Source organism: Procambarus clarkii, chromosome 10, assembly GCF_040958095.1.
Source record: "Procambarus clarkii isolate CNS0578487 chromosome 10, FALCON_Pclarkii_2.0, whole genome shotgun sequence".
NCBI classification, from domain to species: Eukaryota; Metazoa; Arthropoda; class Malacostraca; order Decapoda; family Cambaridae; genus Procambarus; species Procambarus clarkii.
The window spans coordinates 44864200-44886829 of NC_091159.1; the positions used below are offsets into that span (position 1 = coordinate 44864200).

Genomic DNA, 22630 nt, shown 5'->3' on the forward strand with positions numbered 1-22630 from the left:
AGAGAGAGAGAGAGAGCGAGAGAGAGAGAGAGAGAGAGAGAGAGAGAGAGAGAGAGAGAGAGAGAGAGAGAGAGAGAGAGAGAGAGAGAGAGAGAGAGAGAGAGAGAGAGTGAAGTAATTTTCCATAGGATTATCAGTTTAAGCGCTGCATATTGGAAACAAAGCTCTTATCGTGACCTGCCGATATGAAATGTCAGTTTTATCAATATAAGAAAATTTAATTCAATATACGCAGATTTAAGCTTTATTAAATTTTGTAATTGTTTGTAACTGCTATTATTTATCTCTGAGAAACACAAGAGGCAGGCAAGCATGGAGCATGCAGACGTGGAGCATGCAGACATGGAGCATGCAGACATGGAGCATGCAGACGTGGAGCATGCAGACGTGGAGCATGCAGACGTGGAGCATGCAGACGTGGAGCATGCAGACATGGAGCATGCAGACATGGAGCATGCAGACATGGAGCATGCAGACATGGAGCATGCAGACATGGAGCATGCAGACATGGAGCATGCAGGAAGGTATTATTCGTTAACAAAATTGTTAAGGCTCGTTTGTTCTGTCGGAAACATTGCTTGATTTTGTTGTATCCGACGTAGTGTTACCCTGCGATGAAAAACCGTCAGTTTTATTTGGGTATTGCTCTCCAATACGTGAGGTGGCGCTCCTGGGAGGGATTTGACATGCAGAGTTATGTCGTTAATCCTGCGTCGACTCCGTGGTTGAATCCCTCGAGAGTATCAGGAAGCACCTGCTTACCACAGTGTTCTTTCTGCTTCCTCCCCCCTCCCCTACCCCATAACCCCCCTCTCCCCTCCCCCTACCCATACCCTCCCCCCCTCCCTATAACCCCCCCTTCCCCTTACCCCTCCTCCTCCCCCCCTCTCTCTCTCTCTCTCTCTCTCTCTCTCTCTCTCTCTCTCTCTCTCTCTCTCTCTCTCTCTCTCTCTCTCTCTCTCTCTCTCTCTCTCTTTCTCTCTACGGTTTTCCACAGTTATTCCCACCTCGAGGTGACTGTACCAGTCTGTTCCAGTTTCTCTCCAGCACCTCTGTTCCCGTTGGATTTATAATGAACCTATAATTTTTTCCTCCCAATACATAATAAAACCTAATGAGAGAACAACATATGCAGGAGATGAGTCACAATAACGTGGCTAAAGTATGTTGACCAGACCACACACTAGAAGGTGAAAGGACGACAACGTTTCGGGCCGTCCTGGACCATTCTCAAGTCGATACGGATACAGGAACAATCGACTTGAGAATGGTCCAGGACGGACCGAAACGTCGTCGTCCCTTCACCTTCTAGTGTGTGGTCTGGTCAACAGCATATAGAGGCAGATGACGAGGGAAGGAGGCCGTGGGAGCGAGACACGACCACGACACGTCGTGTACACGTCACACTATACCTGGCACAGGTAAACAGTATACATAATGACGATGACCTGTCCGAAACGCTGCGCGTACTAGTGGCTTTACAAGATTGTAAATACTATGCTATGTACTCTCTCAAACCCAATGTACCTTCTTGTATATAAATAAATAAATAAATAAATAAATAAATAAATAAATAAATAAATAAATAAATAAATAAATAAATAAATAAATAAATAAAATGACGGGGGAAGAAGGAAGCCCTGGTGGAAGCTGGAGACCCCCAGAAATTACAATAATAATAATTCATTGTGTCGGGGGGGGGACAGGCAGCCAGAGTGTATTCATACACGTTAGGCTTATATTGAGGTTCTGACCCCACCCATTACTGGCCCCGCCCAGGATGCAATCCCACAAAATTCACCTACTTACTGCTAAGTAAACAGGCGCATTACGTGAAAGGAAAGGTGCCCAACCATTTCTATCCCCCATATATATATATATATATATATATATATATATATATATATATATATATATATATATATATATATATGTATGTATATATATATCCATCCACCCTACACCTCATCAGGGAGCCAGCAAGGAGGTCACCAGAGACAGTCACGTCTGAACGCTCTCATCTTACGAGACGAAGCTCACAATAACCTGAAATTAACTTTCATCCGTCAAATGAGCGAACGATCATTCATAATAGCAAATTTAATGACAAAACACATTAACACATTTGGTCTGATAGAGGTCTATCAACCTGTCCCAATAGAACGTCGCATTTTGACGTATATTCTACGTAAGGCCAAAAAACTGTCATACTAGAAAAAAGGCCGTGAAATTTACATACTGTCCCGTCTTCTGTTCTGGGTCTTCTGGTAGGTTAGGATACGGGCACTTTAGTACAACAGTTTCTTGACGTTGGGAAGTCTTACGAGGACGGGCTGCTATCATCATGATTTCCTGCGAGGGAGTCGACAGCAATAACTGTTATCATGTCTATCTTGATCTTAATAAGACCACCGCCACTGTGCCCGCCCCACTAGAGACTGATCAGGAGCGCTGGGGATAACAGCATTCGAGGGAACGTCCTCGTTTGGACCGGCGCCTGGTGGAAGGGTTGGAAGCGGAGTTAGTGCGTCTCAGTGGTGTGTCTTGGGGGCCATTATTGTTTACATGTCCACAACGACCTAGATGTTCGTGTAAACAGTGATATCAGCAAATTTGCAGCGAACCAGAGAGAGAGAGAGATGGGTAAATCGTTAATTTGAATAAGGACTTCGCAGAACTCCAAGAAAACCTCTTCAAATTTCAGAACAGGGCAAAAAGTAGCGGATACAATTCTATGTGAAAAAGTGTAATGTCCTGAATTTGTTGGGTGTAAATAGGAGCTGCCTCATATAGGCCAATAGATCTTCTGTAGTTTTCTTTATTCTTATCTCTATCTATGAATATATTGTCTGTTTGTTAGCCTATTTGCTTGGGTTGGAGGTCAGACGGGTGGGGTTAACCTCATTAAACATTGCAAGATTAAGGATGATTTTCCGGGAGTGTCATAGGATTCTTGGAGTAGGCCTAGTACCCCCCTCCGTCCGTATTAGGGGGACACATCCCCCCCAATGCTCCTCCTTCACGAAGTCTGAAAATGTGAAATGTTCTGCCCAGAGCCCATAGACTTTAGTACGTACACAAAACACTCGCTCTGTATGACTAACCATCCTGCGAGATGGGGACTTGTATTACCACTGCTGCCTTATTCACTCTTGTGTTGTTGATGTCCTCAAAATGCATCCGGAGTCTGCCAGTGCAGACCGCTTATCACATGTCTCTGTATGACTAACCATCCTGTGTGATGGGGATTTCTTAGCATCACCTAGTTAGCTTTTTTGACACACTGTACTCCACTTCATATAGTCTAGGGTAGCTGCACTAATGCGGATGTACCTCATATCGTAATAAAAAAAAAAATCGGATCTGATAGGAAAGAACTTACTGACTCCCAACGACTTGAAAGTACTAGTATAAAAAGCTATGATTTGTTCAGATCTGAAACCTACATCTATGGGCAGCACAAAACGTCCACTAGACTGTGCGACACAGTGGTTGCCAGGATCAGGATGGGTTACCGTTACCTGTGGCAGGTGGCTGCAGGTGACGGATCTCCCAATCCTGAGCACTCCAGGTGTACACTCTGTGAGCAGGAACTACGGCACGATCTCCCGCACTACATCACCGAATGCCCAGTTATTAAACCTTTCAGACCAGTTGGCATGAGGTACCTGGAGCTTTGCAATTACTTTATTCCCTCTCGTATTCTTGAAGATATCCTCACAGTGTACCCAAAATTTGCCAGTGCAGGCTACTAAACACATGGCCCTGTATGACTAACCATCCTGCGAGATGGGGACTTGTATTACCACTGCTACCTTATTCAATCTTGTGTTGTTGATATCCTCAAAATGCATCCGGAGTCTGCCAGTGCAGACCGCTTATCACATTCCTCTGTATGACTAACCATCCTGTGTGATGGGGATTTTATAGCATCACCTAGTTAGCTTTTTTGACACACTGTACTCCACTTCATATAGTCTAGGGTAGCTGCACTAATGCAGTTGTACCTAATGTGTTAATAAACAAAACAATTGTTGTCTGTCATGTGCTCGGGTGTTATTGTGTGAAGAGTTTACTGGTGGTCGAGGGGCAGGTATTCTGGTCACTTGTTAATGGTCTACGCTACCTTACCTCCTCTCCCACCATGCCACACTCTTCCTTTCCCACTCACTCTTGCTTTCATTTCCCTCTTTCTCTTGCCTTAGTCTCCTACACAATTTCTTACCTCTTCTATTCTCTCTCGCTTGTCTTCCTCTCCTACTCTCCCTTCACTTCCTTTCCCTCTCTCTTTGTCTCTCTTCCTCTCCTTCTTGCCACCTTCCAAATCTTCTTCATGTAATAACAAAAGCCTTTAACTCGGCAGAACAACCCAGTCGCCCCTGAGTGCTAACGTCACAGATGACCTTGTAAACCACAAGTGACGACACAGATGACCTTGTAAGCCACTAGTGACGACACAGATGACCTTGTAAACCACTCGTGACGACACAGATGACCTTGTAAACCACTCATGACGACACAGATGACCTTGTAAACCACTCGTGACGTCACAGATGACCTTGTAAACCACTCGTGACGACACAGATGACCTTGTAAACTACTCGTGACGACACAGATGACCTTGTAAACCACTCGTGACGTCACAGATGACCTTGTAAACCACTCGTGACGACACAGATGACCTTGTAAACCACTCGTGACGACACAGATGACCTTGTAAACCACTCGTGACGACACAGATGACCTTGTAAACCACTCGTGACGACACAGATGACCTTGTAAACCACTCGTGACGACACAGATGACCTTGTAAACCACTCGTGACGACACAGATGACCTTGTAAACCACTCGTGACGACACAGATGACCTTGTAAACCACTCGTGACGACACAGATGACCTTGTAAACCACTCGTGACGACACAGATGACCTTGTAAACCACTCGTGACGTCACAGATGACCTTGTAAACCACTCGTGACGTCACAGATGACCTTGTAAACCACTCGTGACGTTACAGATGACCTTGTAAACCACTCGTGACGTCACAGATGACCTTGTAAACCACTCGTGACGTTACAGATGACCTTGTAAACCCCTCGTGACGTCACAGATGACCTTGTAAACCACTCGCGACGTCACAGATGACCTTGTAAACCACTCGCGACGTCACAGATGACCTTGTAAACCACTCGTGACGTCACAGATGACCTTGTAAACCACTCGTGACGTTACAGATGACCTTGTAAACCACTCGTGACGTCACAGATGACCTTGTAAACCACTCGTGACGTCACAGATGACCTTGTAAACCACTCGTGACGACATAAGATCTTCCCTCCGTCTTCTAGATCGAAGCCATTAGTGTTTACCGGAGCAATTAAGCCTGGCACTCTGGCCAATTTACTCCTCACTTATCATATAAAGAGCCAGGGGGGGGGGGAATGGCATATTTAGTGAAAATTTAATAAACACAACAATGTCAGACTGATTAAGTTATTGATTTTTTTTGTCTCGGGAAAAAGTTTAAAAAATAATCTCTCCAAAGTTTATTTGGCAATTTTATTTTGCCTGTCACGTGTCGTTGATAAGCATGTTTTCCCTGAAGCTCTTTACAATACCTATGGAGGCAGTGGGCCAGAATCTGTCCAATCAATTATAATTTTCTAGAGGAACCTCTTTTCAGCAGCTCACAAAGCAGAGACGATAGTCCTGAAAGACATCTCTGTATAACACGTGATCCATACCGACACTAAACAGAAGATATAGTTCACAGTTTACTACAAAATTAGACCATCAGCTCGCTCATGAGCGCCCAGTGCAACGCCGTGAAAAAAAGGCAATGACGACTTTCGTGAAAGAAACGAAAGTCGTCATTGCCTTTTCATGTCCATTTGGCGACTGTCAGCACCACCGTTCTCAATATATAGGCAAGACATCAGCATCTCCTTGGAGGTCTTTGAATATGCTCAAGCAATAAGGCTCTATCAAAGATCACATCGTTTTTATACCCATCAGAGATATCCTGGCCGACAACAGAATAATGGACGATACAATGATAATAGAAGATAATAGACATCGGCGAAGCATTACGCATCAAACAATCTTAACCAATTATTAACAACCAGTTCACACTGAGGCACATTCTACCGTCTTCAAGACCAGGCCTAATATCCAGCACACTGCCTCAGCTACCATGAGGATGTAAGTAAGGAAACTGTCTGAGGTATATTGGCCCATATGACACATTACTTTATATCATCCTTCTTTGTTATATACTCAGTTGGTCATGTCACTACCCCCCAAACAGACACCATAACTACGACGTTGGTACAACGTTCGAACAAGTCTTAACACCTCCTAACCAGTTATAACAACCAATATAGCAAGTTGTAACAACGTTCTAATACGTCATAAACACGTTAAGCCAAGATGTAACAACTTTATTACAAGTTGTAACAAGCGGAAAATAGAGACAGTTTCGGTTTGTGTTTTCCAGGGTATACAGCTCATCAACGTTTCTGTCATTGATTCAACGTCCATAACAGCTCGAAAATTTGTTGTATAACACTATAAAAGCCTGGATATACTCTGTAAAAGTTGTATAATCCTATAAAAGCCTGGACAATTCCTGGCTTTTATAGGAGTCGAAGGGGCATTCAAACTTCAGGTGAGGAATAGGGGAATAATGGGGAAGGAAGCCAATCAAACTCAAAGTACACTCAGATCTTTGGCTACACTCAGATCCAGATCTCACCCAAAAGCACCGGACAACGACACCTCTACTGAGTTCTCCCGCCCACCGCCTTACCCAGTGTTGGATTGACTTCTTTGCCACACTATTCCCCTATTCCTTACCTTATGTTTACTCACCCGTCTATATTATGCCTCAGGTGCTACAAAATCCTGTGTGACCTGGTCCCAAGGTGCACACGAGCCACGAGGCCTCGTCCCCAAGTACCCACAAGTGATGTGGTTGTGTTCCCTAGTGTTCACAAGCCACCTGGCCTCGTGTGCTGCCCAACCATGTGGCCTCGTCCCCGGGAATTCACAAACCCTCTGGTCCTATGTGGTGAAAAGCCAGGTGAAATATTTATTAAAGTTTTCAGCTAACGCCTTCAATATTGACATATTATGTTGAATATGACTTCCAGGTTCACCTCAGCAGCAATCATATAGTCTCCCAAAAGTGGAAACATTTCTTTATCTTGCTCGACTACGGATTTCATTAATGAACTTCACCACATTATTCATGACAGTGATTAGTTCAGAAGAGGGCTTCTCTGCAGCTCCATGCTCCAGGTGGATCCTACAGTGAGTGGACAGCCAGGTGCTCCAGGTGGATCCCACAGTGAGTGGACAGCCAGGTGCTCCAGGTGGATCCTACAGTGAGTGGACAGCCAGGTGCTCCAGGTGGATCCCACAGTGAGTGGACAGCCAGGTGCTCCAGGTGGATCCCACAGTGAGTGGACAGCCAGGTGCTCCAGGTGGATCCCACAGTGAGTGGACAGCCAGGTGCTCCAGGTGGATCCCACAGTGAGTGGACAGTCAGGTGCTCCAGGTGGATCCCACAGTGAGTGGACAGCCAGGTGCTCCAGGTGGATCCCACAGTGAGTGGACAGCCAGGTGCTCCAGTCTCAGCTCGGCGCTGGAAACTACCCAGCAAGAGCATTAAATACTTCTGAACTAGTGGTAAGTCGTCTGAACATCCAGCTAAGTCAAGACAACCAACAACCTCCTTCCTAACGTCTGAGGACTGAGGACAACTCGCTCCTGAGGACCCAAAATGTCCTCGTACAACCTCTAAGATGCAAGGCTTTACTAACTCCTCACCAACAGTAAACGGGTTACTGTTCACCAACAGTAAATCATGTAGCGGCTATACATGATTCGAGCCACAAATGTTTGGCGGACCACCAGGGGAAATTTTCATAAGGGCCATAAGCCATGTGGCCACGTCCCCCCGGGGCCACAGCCGCCTTGAAACACTATTCGAAATCGATATGGTGGAGGCGGCAGTGCTTTAGTCAAGGTCGAGGTGGGGGGAGAAGGAGGGGAGACGGGGGCAAGAGAGAGAGAGAGAGAAAGAGAGAGAGATAGAGAGAGAGAGAGAGAGAGAGAGAGAGAGACAGAGAGAGAGAGAGAGAGAGAGAGAGAGAGAGAGAGAGAGAGAGAGAGAGAGAGAGAGAGAGAGAGAGAGAGAGAGAGTGGAAGTAAAGGGAGAAGGGGGAAACGGTTGAGAGCAAAGGAAAATATTACACACAGGAGGGGAGAGAGTGAGATGAGATTACTAAGCTGGATACAGCTCCAGACACCTCCATATGCACCACTACCACCATTACCATCACCCCTACCACCATCACCACTACCACCATTACCATCACCACTACCACCATCACCACTACCACTATTACCATCACCCCTACCACCATCACCACTACCACCATTACCATCACCCCTACCACCATCACCACTACCACCATTACCATCACCACTACCACCATCACCACTACCACCATTACCATCACCACTACCACCATCACCACTACCACTATTACCATCACCACTACCACCATTACCACTACCACTATTACCATCACCACTACCACCATCACCACTACCACTATTACCATCACCACTACCACCATTACCACTACCACTATTACCATCACCACTACCACCATCACCACTACCACTATTACCATCACCACTACCACCATTACCACTACCACTATTACCATCACCACTACCACCATCACCACTACCACTATTACCATCACCACTACCACCATCACCACTACCACTATTACCATCACCACTACCACCATTACCACTACCACTATTACCATCACCACTACCACCATTACCATCACCACTACCACCATCACCACTACCACCATTACCATCACCACTACCACCATCACCACTACCACCATTACCATCACCACTACACCATCACCACTACCACCATTACCATCACCACTACCACCATCACCACTACCACTACCACCATCACCACTACCACCATTACCATCACCACTACCACCATCACCACTACCACCATTACCATCACCACTACCACCATCACCACTACCACCATTACCATCACCACTACCACCATCACCACTACCACCATTACCATCACCACTACCACCATTACCACTACCACTATTACCATCACCACTACCACCATTACCATCACCACTACCACCATCACCACTACCACCATTACCATCACCACTACCACCATCACCACTACCACCATCACCACTACCACCATTACCATCACCACTACGACCATCACCACTACCACCATTACCATCACCACTACCACCATTACCATCACCACTACCACCATTACCATCACCACTACCACCATTACCATCACCCCTACCACCATTACCATCACCACTACCACCATCACCACTACCACCATTACCATCACCACTACCACCATCACCACTACCACCATCACCACTACCACCATTACCATCACCACTACCACCATCACCACTACCACCATTACCATCACCACTACCACCATTACCATCACCACTACCACCATTACCATCACCACTACCATCATTACCATCACCACTACCACCATTACCATCACCACTACCACCATTACCATCACCACTACCACCATTACCATCACCACTACCACCATTACCATCACCACTACCACCATTACCATCACCACTACCACCATCACCCCTACCACCATTACCATCACCACTACCACCATATTCACAAGGAACAAAGGATAATAAAGAGGCATTACAGAAGACCAGAAATGAACACATTAGATTTAGGAGGGAAGCTGAGAGAGACAATTTGAAAATGCCATTATGACAAAAGCTATGGACCGACCAAAGATGTTTTATAGTCTGCACATGTTCATGGTCTGCATATGTTCATGGTCTGCATATGTTCATGGTCTGCACATGTCTAGATAATCTACATAATCTGCATATGTTCTGCATAGTCCCCATATGTTCAATAGCCGTATAAGGAGAAAATCAACAGTGAGAGACCACATACTCAGATTGAGTAGACAAGGAGGAATTCTCTCAGAAAATGATAAGGACATATATGAGGAAGTCAACAAAAGATTTCAGGAGGTCTTTACAATAGAACCATCATGGCGACCAAGGATGAAATGCCAGAAGAAACAACGGATGACATTGTAGTCACTGTAGAAGAGTTAACAAAAACATGTGAAGTAACTAGATGCGACAAAATCAATGGGACCTGACTTAATCTCACCATGGCTGTAGAGGTATTTTATCAACTGATATCTAAAATTTTTAATAAGGAGATTGAGACAGGAAACTTTTGTGTAATATTATTTTGATCTTCCATCGTATTTTTACCTTTCATATTTTTATAATCAGGTTTCTCTTTCAATCATTTCACCTTTCATCTCACTCTCTTCCCCTCTTATTCTTTAACTCTTCCACTCTCTTTCTATCACACGACTTAATAATGGTCCAGAATGGACCGAAACGTCCACTTTTTTTATTTTCTTATATGCAGGTTGGATATCAGAGAAAGTTGATATAATTCCGACACTCTCACCGGAGGCACACATAAACAAGATAACATCGGCAGCATATGAGACGCTGGCAAATATAGGAAGATCATTTGGAAATCACGACTCCAAGGCAATCTACGCAACATATGTTAGACCAATACTAACTAACAATACTAACATATGCAGCACTGGCATGGAATCCGCACATAATGCTAGAGAATAGACGAAAAAGGTTAAAATGATCGGAACATACAAGCAACTAAGGGGAATAATGGGAGAAAGTAGGATACAAGTGGAAGCTGGAAACGCAAATGAGCCGAAAGAATTTATAGAAATTCACGTACCCTGGAAGGGTTGGTCAACAAGTGGAGTGAAAAGAAAGAAGAAGCTCTGGAAGCCTCCTCCATCTACAATTTTAAGGCCAGATTCATAATAAATTTGCAATCAGAATAGTTCAATTATAACGCAACAGGTAGAAAGCGTAGACGGGGGCATACAGTGCTAGACCTCATTCCGCTGAAAATATTGATGGTTAGTTCAGCTAGTAAGAACTACTACCACTACCAACACCACTCACCACACATTAACCACCACTACCACCACTACAACACACCACCACCTCCACCTCCACCACTACTGCTATACACCACCACCACACACCACCGAACACCACCACACACCACCACCGAACACCACCATCACACCCCCCCCCCACACACACAACGTAGTCCCGATATACAAGAAAGGGGATAGACAGGATTCACTGAATTACAGGCCAGTGTCCCTAACCTGCATACCATGCAAGCTGATGGAGAAAATTGTGCGAAGAAAGCTAGGGGAGCACCTGGAGCGAAAGAACTTTGTAACACAGCACCAACATGGATTCAGGGATGATAGGTCCTGCCTCACAGGGTTACTTGAATTCTACGACCAGGCAACAAAAATAAGGCAAGAAAGAGAAGGGTGGGCATACTGCATATTTTTGGATTGTCAGAAAGCCTTTGATACAGTGCCACACAAGAGGCTAGTGAAAAAGCTGGAGATGCAGGCTGGAGTGAAAGGGAATGTACTCCGTTGGATACAGGAGTACCTAAGCAACAGGAGACAACGAGTCAGTGTGAGGGGTAAGGTCTCAGATTGGCGAGACGTTACGAGTGGAGTCCCGCAGGGGTCAGTCCTTGGACCTATACTGTTTCTGAAATATGTAAATGATCTCCCAGAGGTATAGAATCGTTTCTCTCAATGTTTGCCGATGATGCAAAAATTATGAGGAGGATTGAAACTGAGGACGATAGTAGGAGGCTACAAGAGGACCTAGGCAGACTGAGTGAATGGTCCAACAAATGGCTGTTGAAGTTCAACCCGAGTAAATGCAAAGTAATGAAACTAAGCAGAGGAAACAGGAGGCCAGGCACAGGATACAGAATAGGAGATGAAGTACTTAATGAAACAGACAGAGAGAAAGATCTAGGAGTTGATATCACACCAAACCTGTCTCCTGAAGCCCACATAAAAAGAATAACGTCTGCGGCATATGTGAGGCTGGCTAACATCAGAACAGCGTTCAGGAACCTGTGTAAGGAATCATTCAGAATCTTGTACACCACATATGTAAGACCAATCCTGGAGTATGGGGCCCCAGCATGGAGCCCGTACCTTGTCAAGCACAAGACGAAGCTGGAAAAGTCCAAAGGTATGCCACTAGACTAGTCCCAGAACTAAGAGGCATGAGTTACGAGGAAAGGCTGCGGGAAATGCACCTTACGACACTGGAAGACAGAAGAGTAATGGGAGACATGATCACAACCTACAAAATCCTCAGGGGAATCGACCGGGTAAACAAGGATAAACTATTCAACACTGGTGGGACGCGAACAAGGGGACACAGGTGGAAACAGAGTACCCACATGAGCCACAGAGACGTTAGAGGGAACTTTTTCAGTGTCAGAGTAGTTAACGGATGGAATGCATTAGGCAGTGATGTGGTGGAGGCTGACTCCATACACAGTTTTAAATGTAGATATGATAGAGCCCAGTAGGCTCAGGAATCTGTACACCAGTTGATTAACAGTTGAGAGGCGGGACCAAAGAGCCAAAGCTCAACCCCCGCAAGCACAAATAGGTGAGTACAAATAGGTGAGGTGAGTACACACACACACACACACACGGGAGGGGTTGGCAGGGAGGGAGAGGCAGGCGGGGGTGGGGGAAAGGTCCTAGCATGGATAAGGAACTACCTAACAGGAAGGAGCCAAAGAGTTACGGTAAGGGGCGAGAAGTCGGACTGGCGAACAGTAACAAGTGGAGTACCACAAGGATCGGTGCTGGGACCAATTCTATTCTTGTATATGTTAACGACATGTTTACAGGCGTAGAGTCCTACATGTCGATGTTTGCGGATGATGCAAAGTTGATGAGAAGAGTTGTAACAGATGAGGATTGCAGGATCCTCCAAGAGGACCTGAACAGATTGCAGAGAAATGGCTACTAGAATTCAACACGAGCAAATGTAAAGTTATGTAAATGGGACTAGGAGATAGGAGACCAAAGGGACAGTACACAATGAAGGGGAACAGCCTACCTGTAACGACGCGTGAAAGAGACCTGGGGGTGGACGTAACACCTAATCTATCTCCTGAGGCACATATTAATAGGATAACGACAGCAGCGTACTCTACACTGGCAAAAGTTAGAACATCATTCAGAAACCTAAGTAAGGAGGCATTTAGGGCGCTTTACACTGCCTACGTGAGGCCAGTCTTAGAGTATGCCGCCTCATCATGGAGTCCCCATCTGAAGAAGCATATAATGAAACTGGAAAAGGTTCAGAGGTTTGCAACGAGACTCGTCCCAGAGCTACGAGGGATGGGGTATGAGGAGCGCCTGAGGGAACTGTGCCTTACGACACTAGAAAGAAGAAGGGAGAGGGGGGACATGATAGGAACGTATAAGATACTCAGAGGGATTGACAGAGTGGACATAGACGAAATGTTCACACGGAATAGTAACAGAACGAGAGGACATGGATGGAAGCTTGAAACTCAGATGAGTCACAGAGATGTTAGGAAGTTTTCTTTTAGCGTGAGAGTAGTGGAAAATGGAATGCACTTCAGGAACAGGTTGTGGAAGCAAATACTATTCATAATTTTAAAACCAGGTATGATAGGGAAATGGGACAGGAGTCATTTCTGTAAACAACCGATGCTCGAAAGGCGGGATCCAAGAGTCAATGCTCGATCCTGCAGACACAACTAGGTGAGTACACACACACACACACACACACACACACACACACACACACACACACACACACACACACACACACACACACACACACACACACACACACACACACACAACCACCACCAGAGGGCAAGTTTCAAGCGTCCAATTGGCATAAACAAGAGCTAACTAACACGGTTAAGGAAATGTGTTTGATCTGAAACGAGAGCTTTCAGACAACTATCTATAGCCCCTCAGCTGTTGTAATTGGTCATTAGCGTTGGTTGTCATCCCTAGTCAGGACCGAGCAAGCTGTTAAGTCTCGGAGCTCTATTAAGATCTTTGGCAAGAGTTAATAATCAGACAGATGAGAATATAGGTTTCTGACAAGCTTATCTACCCATGTGACGGGACTATGTTTATCCAACCACCCTAACTCATGCACTTATCCAACCACCCTAACTCATGCACTTATCCAACCACCCTAACTCATGCACTTATCCAACCACCCTAACTCATGCACTTATCCAACCACCCTAACTCATGCACTTATCCAACCACCCTAACTCATGCACTTATCCAACCACCCTAACTCATGCACTTATCCAACCACCCTAACTCATGCACTTATCCAACCACTCTAACTCATGCACTTATCCAACCACTCTAACTCATGTACTTATCCAACCACACCCACTCATTAACTTATCCAACCACACCCACTCATTAACTTATCCAACCACACCCACTCATTAACTTATCCAACCACACCCACTCATTAACTTATCCAAACACTCCCACTCATGAACTTATCCACTCACTCCTACTCATTTACATATTCAACCGATGCTTGCATGCTTCCAATGATTTCATTGACTTTGCTCATCTATTATGCACCCCATCCCCGTCCCGCGGCGCTGGTGGGCGGTTACGGAGGCACAATATCGACCCGTCTACTCAACCCCACAGTTCATTTAGCTAAGCAAATAACAATCTTATGAGAATAAGTCTTATGAAGCGCTAGTTACACTGTGGATAATAAACATTTCATTCACTTGGACTGCTGTCTTCCACTCCTAGGCTCATATATATATATATATATATATATATATATATATATATTATATATATATATATATACTATATATATATATATATAATATATATATATATATATATATATATATATATATGTCGTACCTAATAGCCAGAACGCACTTCTCAGCCTACTATGCAAGGCCCCGAATTTGCCTAGTAAGCCAAGTTTTCATGAATTAATTGTTTTTTCGTCTACCTAACCTACCCTAACCTAACCTAACCTAACTTTTTCGGCTACCTAACCTAACCTTACCTATAAAGATAGGTTAGGTTAGGTTAGGTAGGGTTGGTTAGGTTCGGTCATATATCTACGTTAATTTTAACTCCAATAAAAAAAATTGACCTCATACATAATGAAATGGGTTAGCTTTATCATTTCATAACAAAAAATTAAAGAAAATATATTAATTCAGGAAAACTTGGCTTATTAGGCAAATCAGGCCTTGCATAGTAGGCTGAGAAGTGTGTTCTGGCTATTAGGTACGACATATATATATATATATATATATATATATATATATAATATATATAATATATATATATATATATATATATATATATATATATATATATATATATATATATAATGATCATTCTCAATACCAGAACTCAATCCTGAATCGCCAAGACATAGGGAAAGACACAACAGTAATCCCACGCATCGACGATTACGACAGTTATCACACGCACCGACGATCGTAGAAGGCTTTGTATACTAGAGGAGGGAGCCGGTCGGCCGAGCGGACAGCACGCTGGACTTGTGATCCTGTGGTCCCGGGTTCGATCCCGGGCGCCGGAGAGAAACAATGGGCAGAGTTTACCCTGTCGTAGCTCAGTCGATTAAGGCAGTGTCTGGGATGCTCCCGGACGCAGATTCGAATCCTCGTCACGGCCCTTGTGGATTTGTTCATTTGATGCATCACGTTAGTGTGATCTCTGTGTGTAGGCAGAGTTTCTTTCACTTCTATGCCCTTGTTACCTAGCAGTGAAATAGGTACCTGGGTGTTAGTCAGCTGTCACGGGCTGCTTCCTGGGGGTGGAGGCCTGGTCGAGGACCGGGCCGCGGGGACACTAAAGCCCCGAAATCATCTCACGATAACCTCAAGATAGAGGCTGTGTTCATTCGGGAGCTGACACCGGTAATCAACATTCGGATGAATTCGACTTCGAACATACAACTGTTCGATGGTCCTCCATTGAGCCAGAGTGAAGATGTAAGACCTGGTGGACAGCTAGATGCTGAAGTCGGGCAACAATCACCTCACCCTATCCTTCGCCGCACCCTACGATTAAGGAGGGTTAGGTTAATCGTAAAGTTTGGCATGGCCCACACTTATAAATGTCTAGATTTGTCCTTGAAAGCTAGAGAAATCACCTCTAGGCTTTGGAATCATCTCACCAAACCAGATCGCCATGGCGAAGGTCTACAACGTGAGACAGTGCTACAAGTGCTTCAGTTATGAGCACTTCTCCAAAAAGTGACCAGAACAAACGGCTAAGTGCAGCTCATGCTCCGGTACTCACAACTACAAGGACTACCGCCACCACCAAGAAATGCGCAAACTGCGGAGAACAGCACGCCGCAACCTCCTACCTCTGCACAAAAAGTTAGATTATAAAGAAAACCACCACGCCGCCGACCACTCAGAGGTAAGCCGCCGCGACGTTAGACCTTGGACCTGACCAGTTCCGAGCCTCCCTTCTATAGCAGATGCAGACTACGACCGTATGGACTGGTCGCCCAAACAAGTCTCAGCAGCAGGACCCACCTAAACCAGAGACGCCGACATCCATCCAGAACATCCACATCCAGGTCATCACTGCATATGCGGGCAGAGTGGCAAAACAAGTTCACAACTTGCTCCTCAGAACAGTGAACGGGCCACGCGGTTCAATTTGCTTCGGTTCTGAAAGCAAATGGCATTGCTCCTGTACTGGCACCAGTGACTGAATATGGAATTGTAGTCACCAGACCGAAGTCCCACGGCTGACGACGACACCTGCGGACACGCCACGGACGACGACAACTGCGGGCACCCAGTCGACGCTGACAGCGGTACACAACACAGAGAAAGCAGTAATACTGACGACACAGGACGAAGAGGACTACGCATCTTCAGACGAGCATGTGGACTTTGAGGATTTCTCAGGTGTAGATGAGTATGGCCCCGAAAATGCAGTCTGGACGTCTCATCGGTTACATATGCCCATGTTTGAAGGTCACGAAGTACCTGGCATTTTGGACACAACAACAGGTCGAACCACCGCTTTCAGAAATGGCCAGGCGGTCACCATCGACTTACTCCGAAATATTGTCGAGGATCTCCCACGATACTCTGTCGCATGTGGACACCCAGGACAGACACGAAGCCAAAACAAGAAATCGAAGAATATGAAAAAATAGAGCTCTGAGATAGTGATGCTGCAATGAAAAATCAAGCAAGGAAACAAAAAATAAACAAACAAAAAAGCTTATCGGCCCTCTTGCAACCCCCTCATCCCCCTATAGCTTTGTTCAATGTGATATATTCTGCTATCTTTCGAAAAATTCTCGTCCTGGCTGGGTTGAGCCCCTGGCTCTATCTACTCTTGCAACGCCGAAGCTTCCTCTCCAGACTATACTTCCGACTGTCCCACTTCCAAGACCCCATTCATCCACACGCACTACGTACAGTAAGCAAACTTCGGAAGCCTGTTCTAGAAGGTTCATTACAACGAGACACCAAACTCCTCTCAAACCATCTAGATAGTTATATAGACATTTGTGATGATTTGAAGTCATATTGCAGTTCTAAATAATATCCTGTAAAAAAGTAAGTGAAACTTTGTCCTAAACAGAGAATATTCTAAAATAAAAACGTTATTAACTTATAACTCGTTGGTTTAAAATCTAAAAAGTATATGCTAAAGTTTTCTTTGGAGCGGTCAGAATAATTTGGTTTTCTGTGTATTAAATTCTAGGGTATACTCAAATAGTTTTCAAATTCCATATTTCACATTTTGAGAATAATACACCATATTAACATAACAAAATGTAATGAAACCTAAGCTAACCTAATATAATTAAACCTTAATCTATCATAATTAGTGCTGTTATCTACTCCTTATTCCAACCTTGGATAGGGAGTAGATAATATTGGATGATCCATAGATGCATGACTCTTCATGCATAATAGAATGATGATAAATGTGAATTACATCACCAAATGTGAACTGGTGTGAATTTCCCTTCATCTTAAGTGTACCAGAATTTGCTATAGTTCTCGGAATATAAACCCTTAGGCTGCTCAAAGGCAATCCATGATAATCAACTCATTCTTTAAGAGCACATTCTCTGGGTAACTCATCAGTTCCATTATGCATTCGAAGGCCAATATGGGAAGGAATCCATAGGAGACAAATTATGACTCCCTCATTGATTATTTCATTACATCTGTGCCTAGCTTCAGACACAAGCACGTCACAGTTATGTTTAGGAAAGTTGAGGTCAGTTAAGGATAGCAAGGAATCACTTACAATTAACGTGAAAGCTTTGGATTCACATACTCGTTTGAGTGCAAGGATTATGGCAAAAATTCTTTCTGTTTTTGCCATAATCCTTGCACTCAAACTAAAAAAAACATAGAGTAGAATGATAAATAACAAGGCCCACTCTGAATAACAGAGTTGGCCCTGTTAGTTACACGAGCTTTCCATCCAGAGTAGAGGCCATCTCCCGCCGTCGCTGCAGCTTCACTCCCCAACCCGTCCTCTTAAAAATATCGTCACTTTTGGCTCGTATGCGCACTTTGGCCAAATTTGGACGTAATTTGAAATGAAATCGACTCACAAAAGTGACGTACTGTTCCGTTTTCTGTTTGAGTCGTCCGGCTTACGCGGATAGGTTAGGAGAGGAAACTTTCAACTAACGTTTTTCATAACGTTTTGAAACTTTATGAGAATTTTCTGCCCACCTAACCTATCAGAGGACCCTTAACTTACTGCTGATGAAAAAAAAAATCCAAAATTTATTTTCATTTTTTTCATTTTTCAAATTACGTCCAGTTTCGGTCATACGAGCAAACGGCCAAAAGCAACGTTATTTTTAAGAGGACAGGTTGCACTCCCAGCGGCACCAGGGGACTGGTGCAAGGAACCATCAGTGTAGTTTAGGAGAGGGAGCAATCGTTGACCACAGCATCAATTTGGCTTGAGGCATTGTACTTGCTTCAGGTCGATGCTTAGGTTGTTCCTAACTCATCTTCTTGTGTGGGAAGGAGGGATGGTCATTTGGAAAGGGATGATCTAAGGTGCAGGGAAGTGCCGTTGTTGTCTCTCGTGGTAGAGATCATAAGCCTGATTCTTTATAAAGAGTTTGATTCTGTAATATTACTTGCTAAATTGTTTTACGAAATTTAAATTTCATTTATGAACTAGTGTTATTTATTTCTTGAATAAATATAAATTTCCCTAGTTTGAATTAATTCTTTCTTGTTTTAACTTGGGTTGATGTTTCTGGAAGCTAATTTATTTTACATTGCTAAACCCTTTCATCCATTTGTACTATTGTGTTATGCTCAACGTCTCTCGTTTTCTTAAGAAGAGTCGTGTTGTGTAACTGTAGTGGGCTCAGTGAGATTTGTGGAAACATCGTAACACGTGATATGGTTGAGCTGCGAGGTGTCTTAACGAAGGTGAGACCAGCTCACAGAGGCGGCAAAGATCTTACGCGAGTGTGTTGCTCAGAGAACAATTCCATGCAGCGAGGACAATGGTTGCTAACACTTGGAAAGCCATTGCGGATTGCAAACTAAATCAACAATAAATCAGTAGATCCAATTTAGATATTTGCTTGTATCTTGATAAGATATCAATTTAGATATTTGCCTGATATTTCCCTTGATAATGGTCCAGGATGGACCCAAACATCGTCGCTTCTCCATCTTCTGAGTTGTGGTTTGGTCAACGTTAGATCCAAATTTGGAAACTAATATTATTTTCCAGGGATATTCATGCCTGGGCAGTAAGCCTCTGACTTGTCCACTAAATGTTACTCGTTTCAGTCTTACTTAGGCGACGGATGAACTTATATAACACGTATGATGGCTTTAGTAAGATAATGTCTAATGTGTTTAACAATTTCCACTGCGCTGTTAAATCTCAGCAATAATCATATTTTGTTTGTAACTCTGCAGTTTGTTAGATAATGTCCGGTGGTCTCTTTGGTTTGTAACTCTGCAGTTTGTTAGATAATGTCCGGTGGTCTCTTTGGTTTGTAACTCTGCAGTTTGTTAGATAATACGGAAAATAAGTCACAATAACGTGACGTAAGGATTGATGACCAAACCGCACATCAGAAGATGGAGAAACAACGTTAGGTCCGTCCAGGACAGTTATCAAGTCGCGTGTGTGGGAGATTGATTGATTGATGAAGATTAAGCCATCCAAAAGGTGGCACGGGCATGAATAGCCCGTAAGTGGTGGCCCTTTTGAGCCATTACCAGTATCAAGAGCTGATTCTGGAGATCTGTGGAGGTGCGACTGCGCCCTGCGTGACGGGAGATGTCTCCCGTGTGTGTGGGAGAGAGGTTGATTGATTGATGAAGATTAAGCCATCCAAGAGGTGGCACGAGCATGAATAGCCCGTAGGTTGTAGATTGTTGGAGTGAATGTGATCATTGGTCGTGTAACATCATGAAGTGTCTCTGAGTCTCTGTGGGAGAGAGAATGTTGTTGTTGTTGTTGTTTTAGATTTAGCTACTCAGAACGAAATGTTCATGTAGCACGGGCTATAGTGAGCCCGTAATTGAGTTCGGGTTTCACGATAACCTTGTTACTGTGATGTTTGGGTCAAATTTTTAAACAGAGGTGGGGTTTCCTCCTTTTCCCCCGTTTATATTCCACTTCTGTTCTAGCGCACTGGCTTTAGTCTTTTGTTTAATAACATTATCTTGGTGATATAGATAATAGATGCACAGTGTTCACTAGTGTGTCCCATTCTTCAGCTGCTTTTCTAACCAATGTAGTCGGTGTGATTTTGCCTTTAATGAAGCTGTTCTTGTTGGTTGAATGTTGAGTTTGATGCGCAGGGCTTCAGTTGCTTCACATTCCAGTAAGTAATACAATAGTGGCGCCTCTGTATCTGTTCCACAGATATGACACACTTTAACTATTGGGTTCACTACCTCCCAGCAGCACTTGTAACCAAGTCTGAGTCTGTGTATGGCTGCTGCAATGTCTCTGGATGGGAGAGATGTTGTTGTTTTAGATTCAGCTCCTTGGAACAAACGTTCCAAGTAGCACGGGCTAAAGTGAGCCCGTAATAACAGATAAGAGAAGAGGGTAATTTCTAGAACGTAAGAGGAAGGTGAAAGGTAAGAATGGGATGAGAGGTACGAACAGGACGAGTCTAAGAAAGGGATGAGACAGAGACCACCGGACATCTTTAGATAACGTCCGAGGACCTGTTTGGTCTGTAGCTGCACTGTGCTAGAAAATGTTCCATTAATCTGTCGGGAATTTTTCCACAATGTTGATATTTCCGCTAGTTTTCAGAAACGTGTAAGTCTATTTCCCACGTACATGGGTAGCCAAGCCTGATGCGGTGTGACTCCACTTGTTCTTCTATTGTTTTCTCTCGTCGAAATAATTGAAGATCAGGTTGCAACAACGACCAGCAGAATATTGATGCTACACCGAAAAACCAACTCATTCGTCTCAGTATACTAAACTTTGAATCATAAATGGTTGAAAACAGCAAAACAGATTCAAAAGAACTTAACAGATGAACAAGAGCCAAAGCGTTCCAACTCAGTCTAGTGGCCCAGTCTCCTACTGTCCTTATACCTGTCGATTATTTCAGTGTTGCAGGTTAAGATATCTCTGGTGATGGTCTGGTTGTGTGAGGAGATTATATGCTCCTTGATGGAGCCCTGTTGTTTATGCATTGTTAACCGCTTAGAGAGAGAGAGAGACGTTGTTGTCTTGCCTATATACTGAGATCTTTGGGGCTGACAGTCCCCAAGTGGGCATAGACGACGTTGGTCTCTTTTAAGGCGTTCTGTTTGGTGTCTAGAGAGTTCTTCTTCATGAGTAGGTTGGCGGTCTTCTTGTTTTTGTAGTAAATTGTTACTTGCATCTTCTGATTGGTGTCTGTGGGGATAACGTTCATATTAATAATATCTTTCAGGACACTTTTCTCCATTTTATGAGCCAAGGTTTTACAGGAACTTCCTTTCCACGGCTCATAAAACGGAGGAAAGTGTTCTGAAAGATATTATTGATAGGAACGTTATCCCCACAGACACAAACCAGAAGATACAATTACTAATTAACACACAACTACCACCCGATACAACTATCTACCCCACGCAACTACCACCCTACACAACTATCTACCCCACACAACTACCACCCTGCACAACTATCTACCCCACACAACTACCACCCTGCACAACTATCTACCCCACACAACTACCACCCTGCACAACTATCTACCCCACGCAACTACCACCCTGCACAACTATCTACCCCACGCAACTACCACCCTACACAACTATCTACCCCACACAACTACCACCCGACACAACTATCTACCCCACACAACTACCACCCTGCACAACTATCTACCCCACACAACTACCACCCTGCACAACTATCTACCCCACACAACTACCACCCGACACAACTATCTACCCCACACAACTACCACCCTGCACAACTATCTACCCCACACAACTACCACCCTGCACAACTATCTACCCCACGCAACTACCACCCTGCACAACTATCTACCC

The 22630-nt window shown here is 44.3% G+C and overlaps 1 protein-coding gene across 1 annotated transcript in view; it reads left to right on the top strand.

The window, feature by feature from the left end:
• The first annotated feature begins 312 nt into the window (after nt 1-312).
• LOC138363343 (uncharacterized) overlaps nt 313-22630 on the top strand; it is a 31747-nt gene continuing 9429 nt past the window's right edge. The window contains exons 1-3 of the mRNA XM_069322368.1: nt 313-524; nt 16361-16505; nt 16828-17074. Of these exons, the coding sequence (XP_069178469.1) occupies nt 313-524; nt 16361-16505; nt 16828-17074 (604 nt within the window). The remainder of the gene's footprint in view (nt 525-16360; nt 16506-16827; nt 17075-22630) is intronic.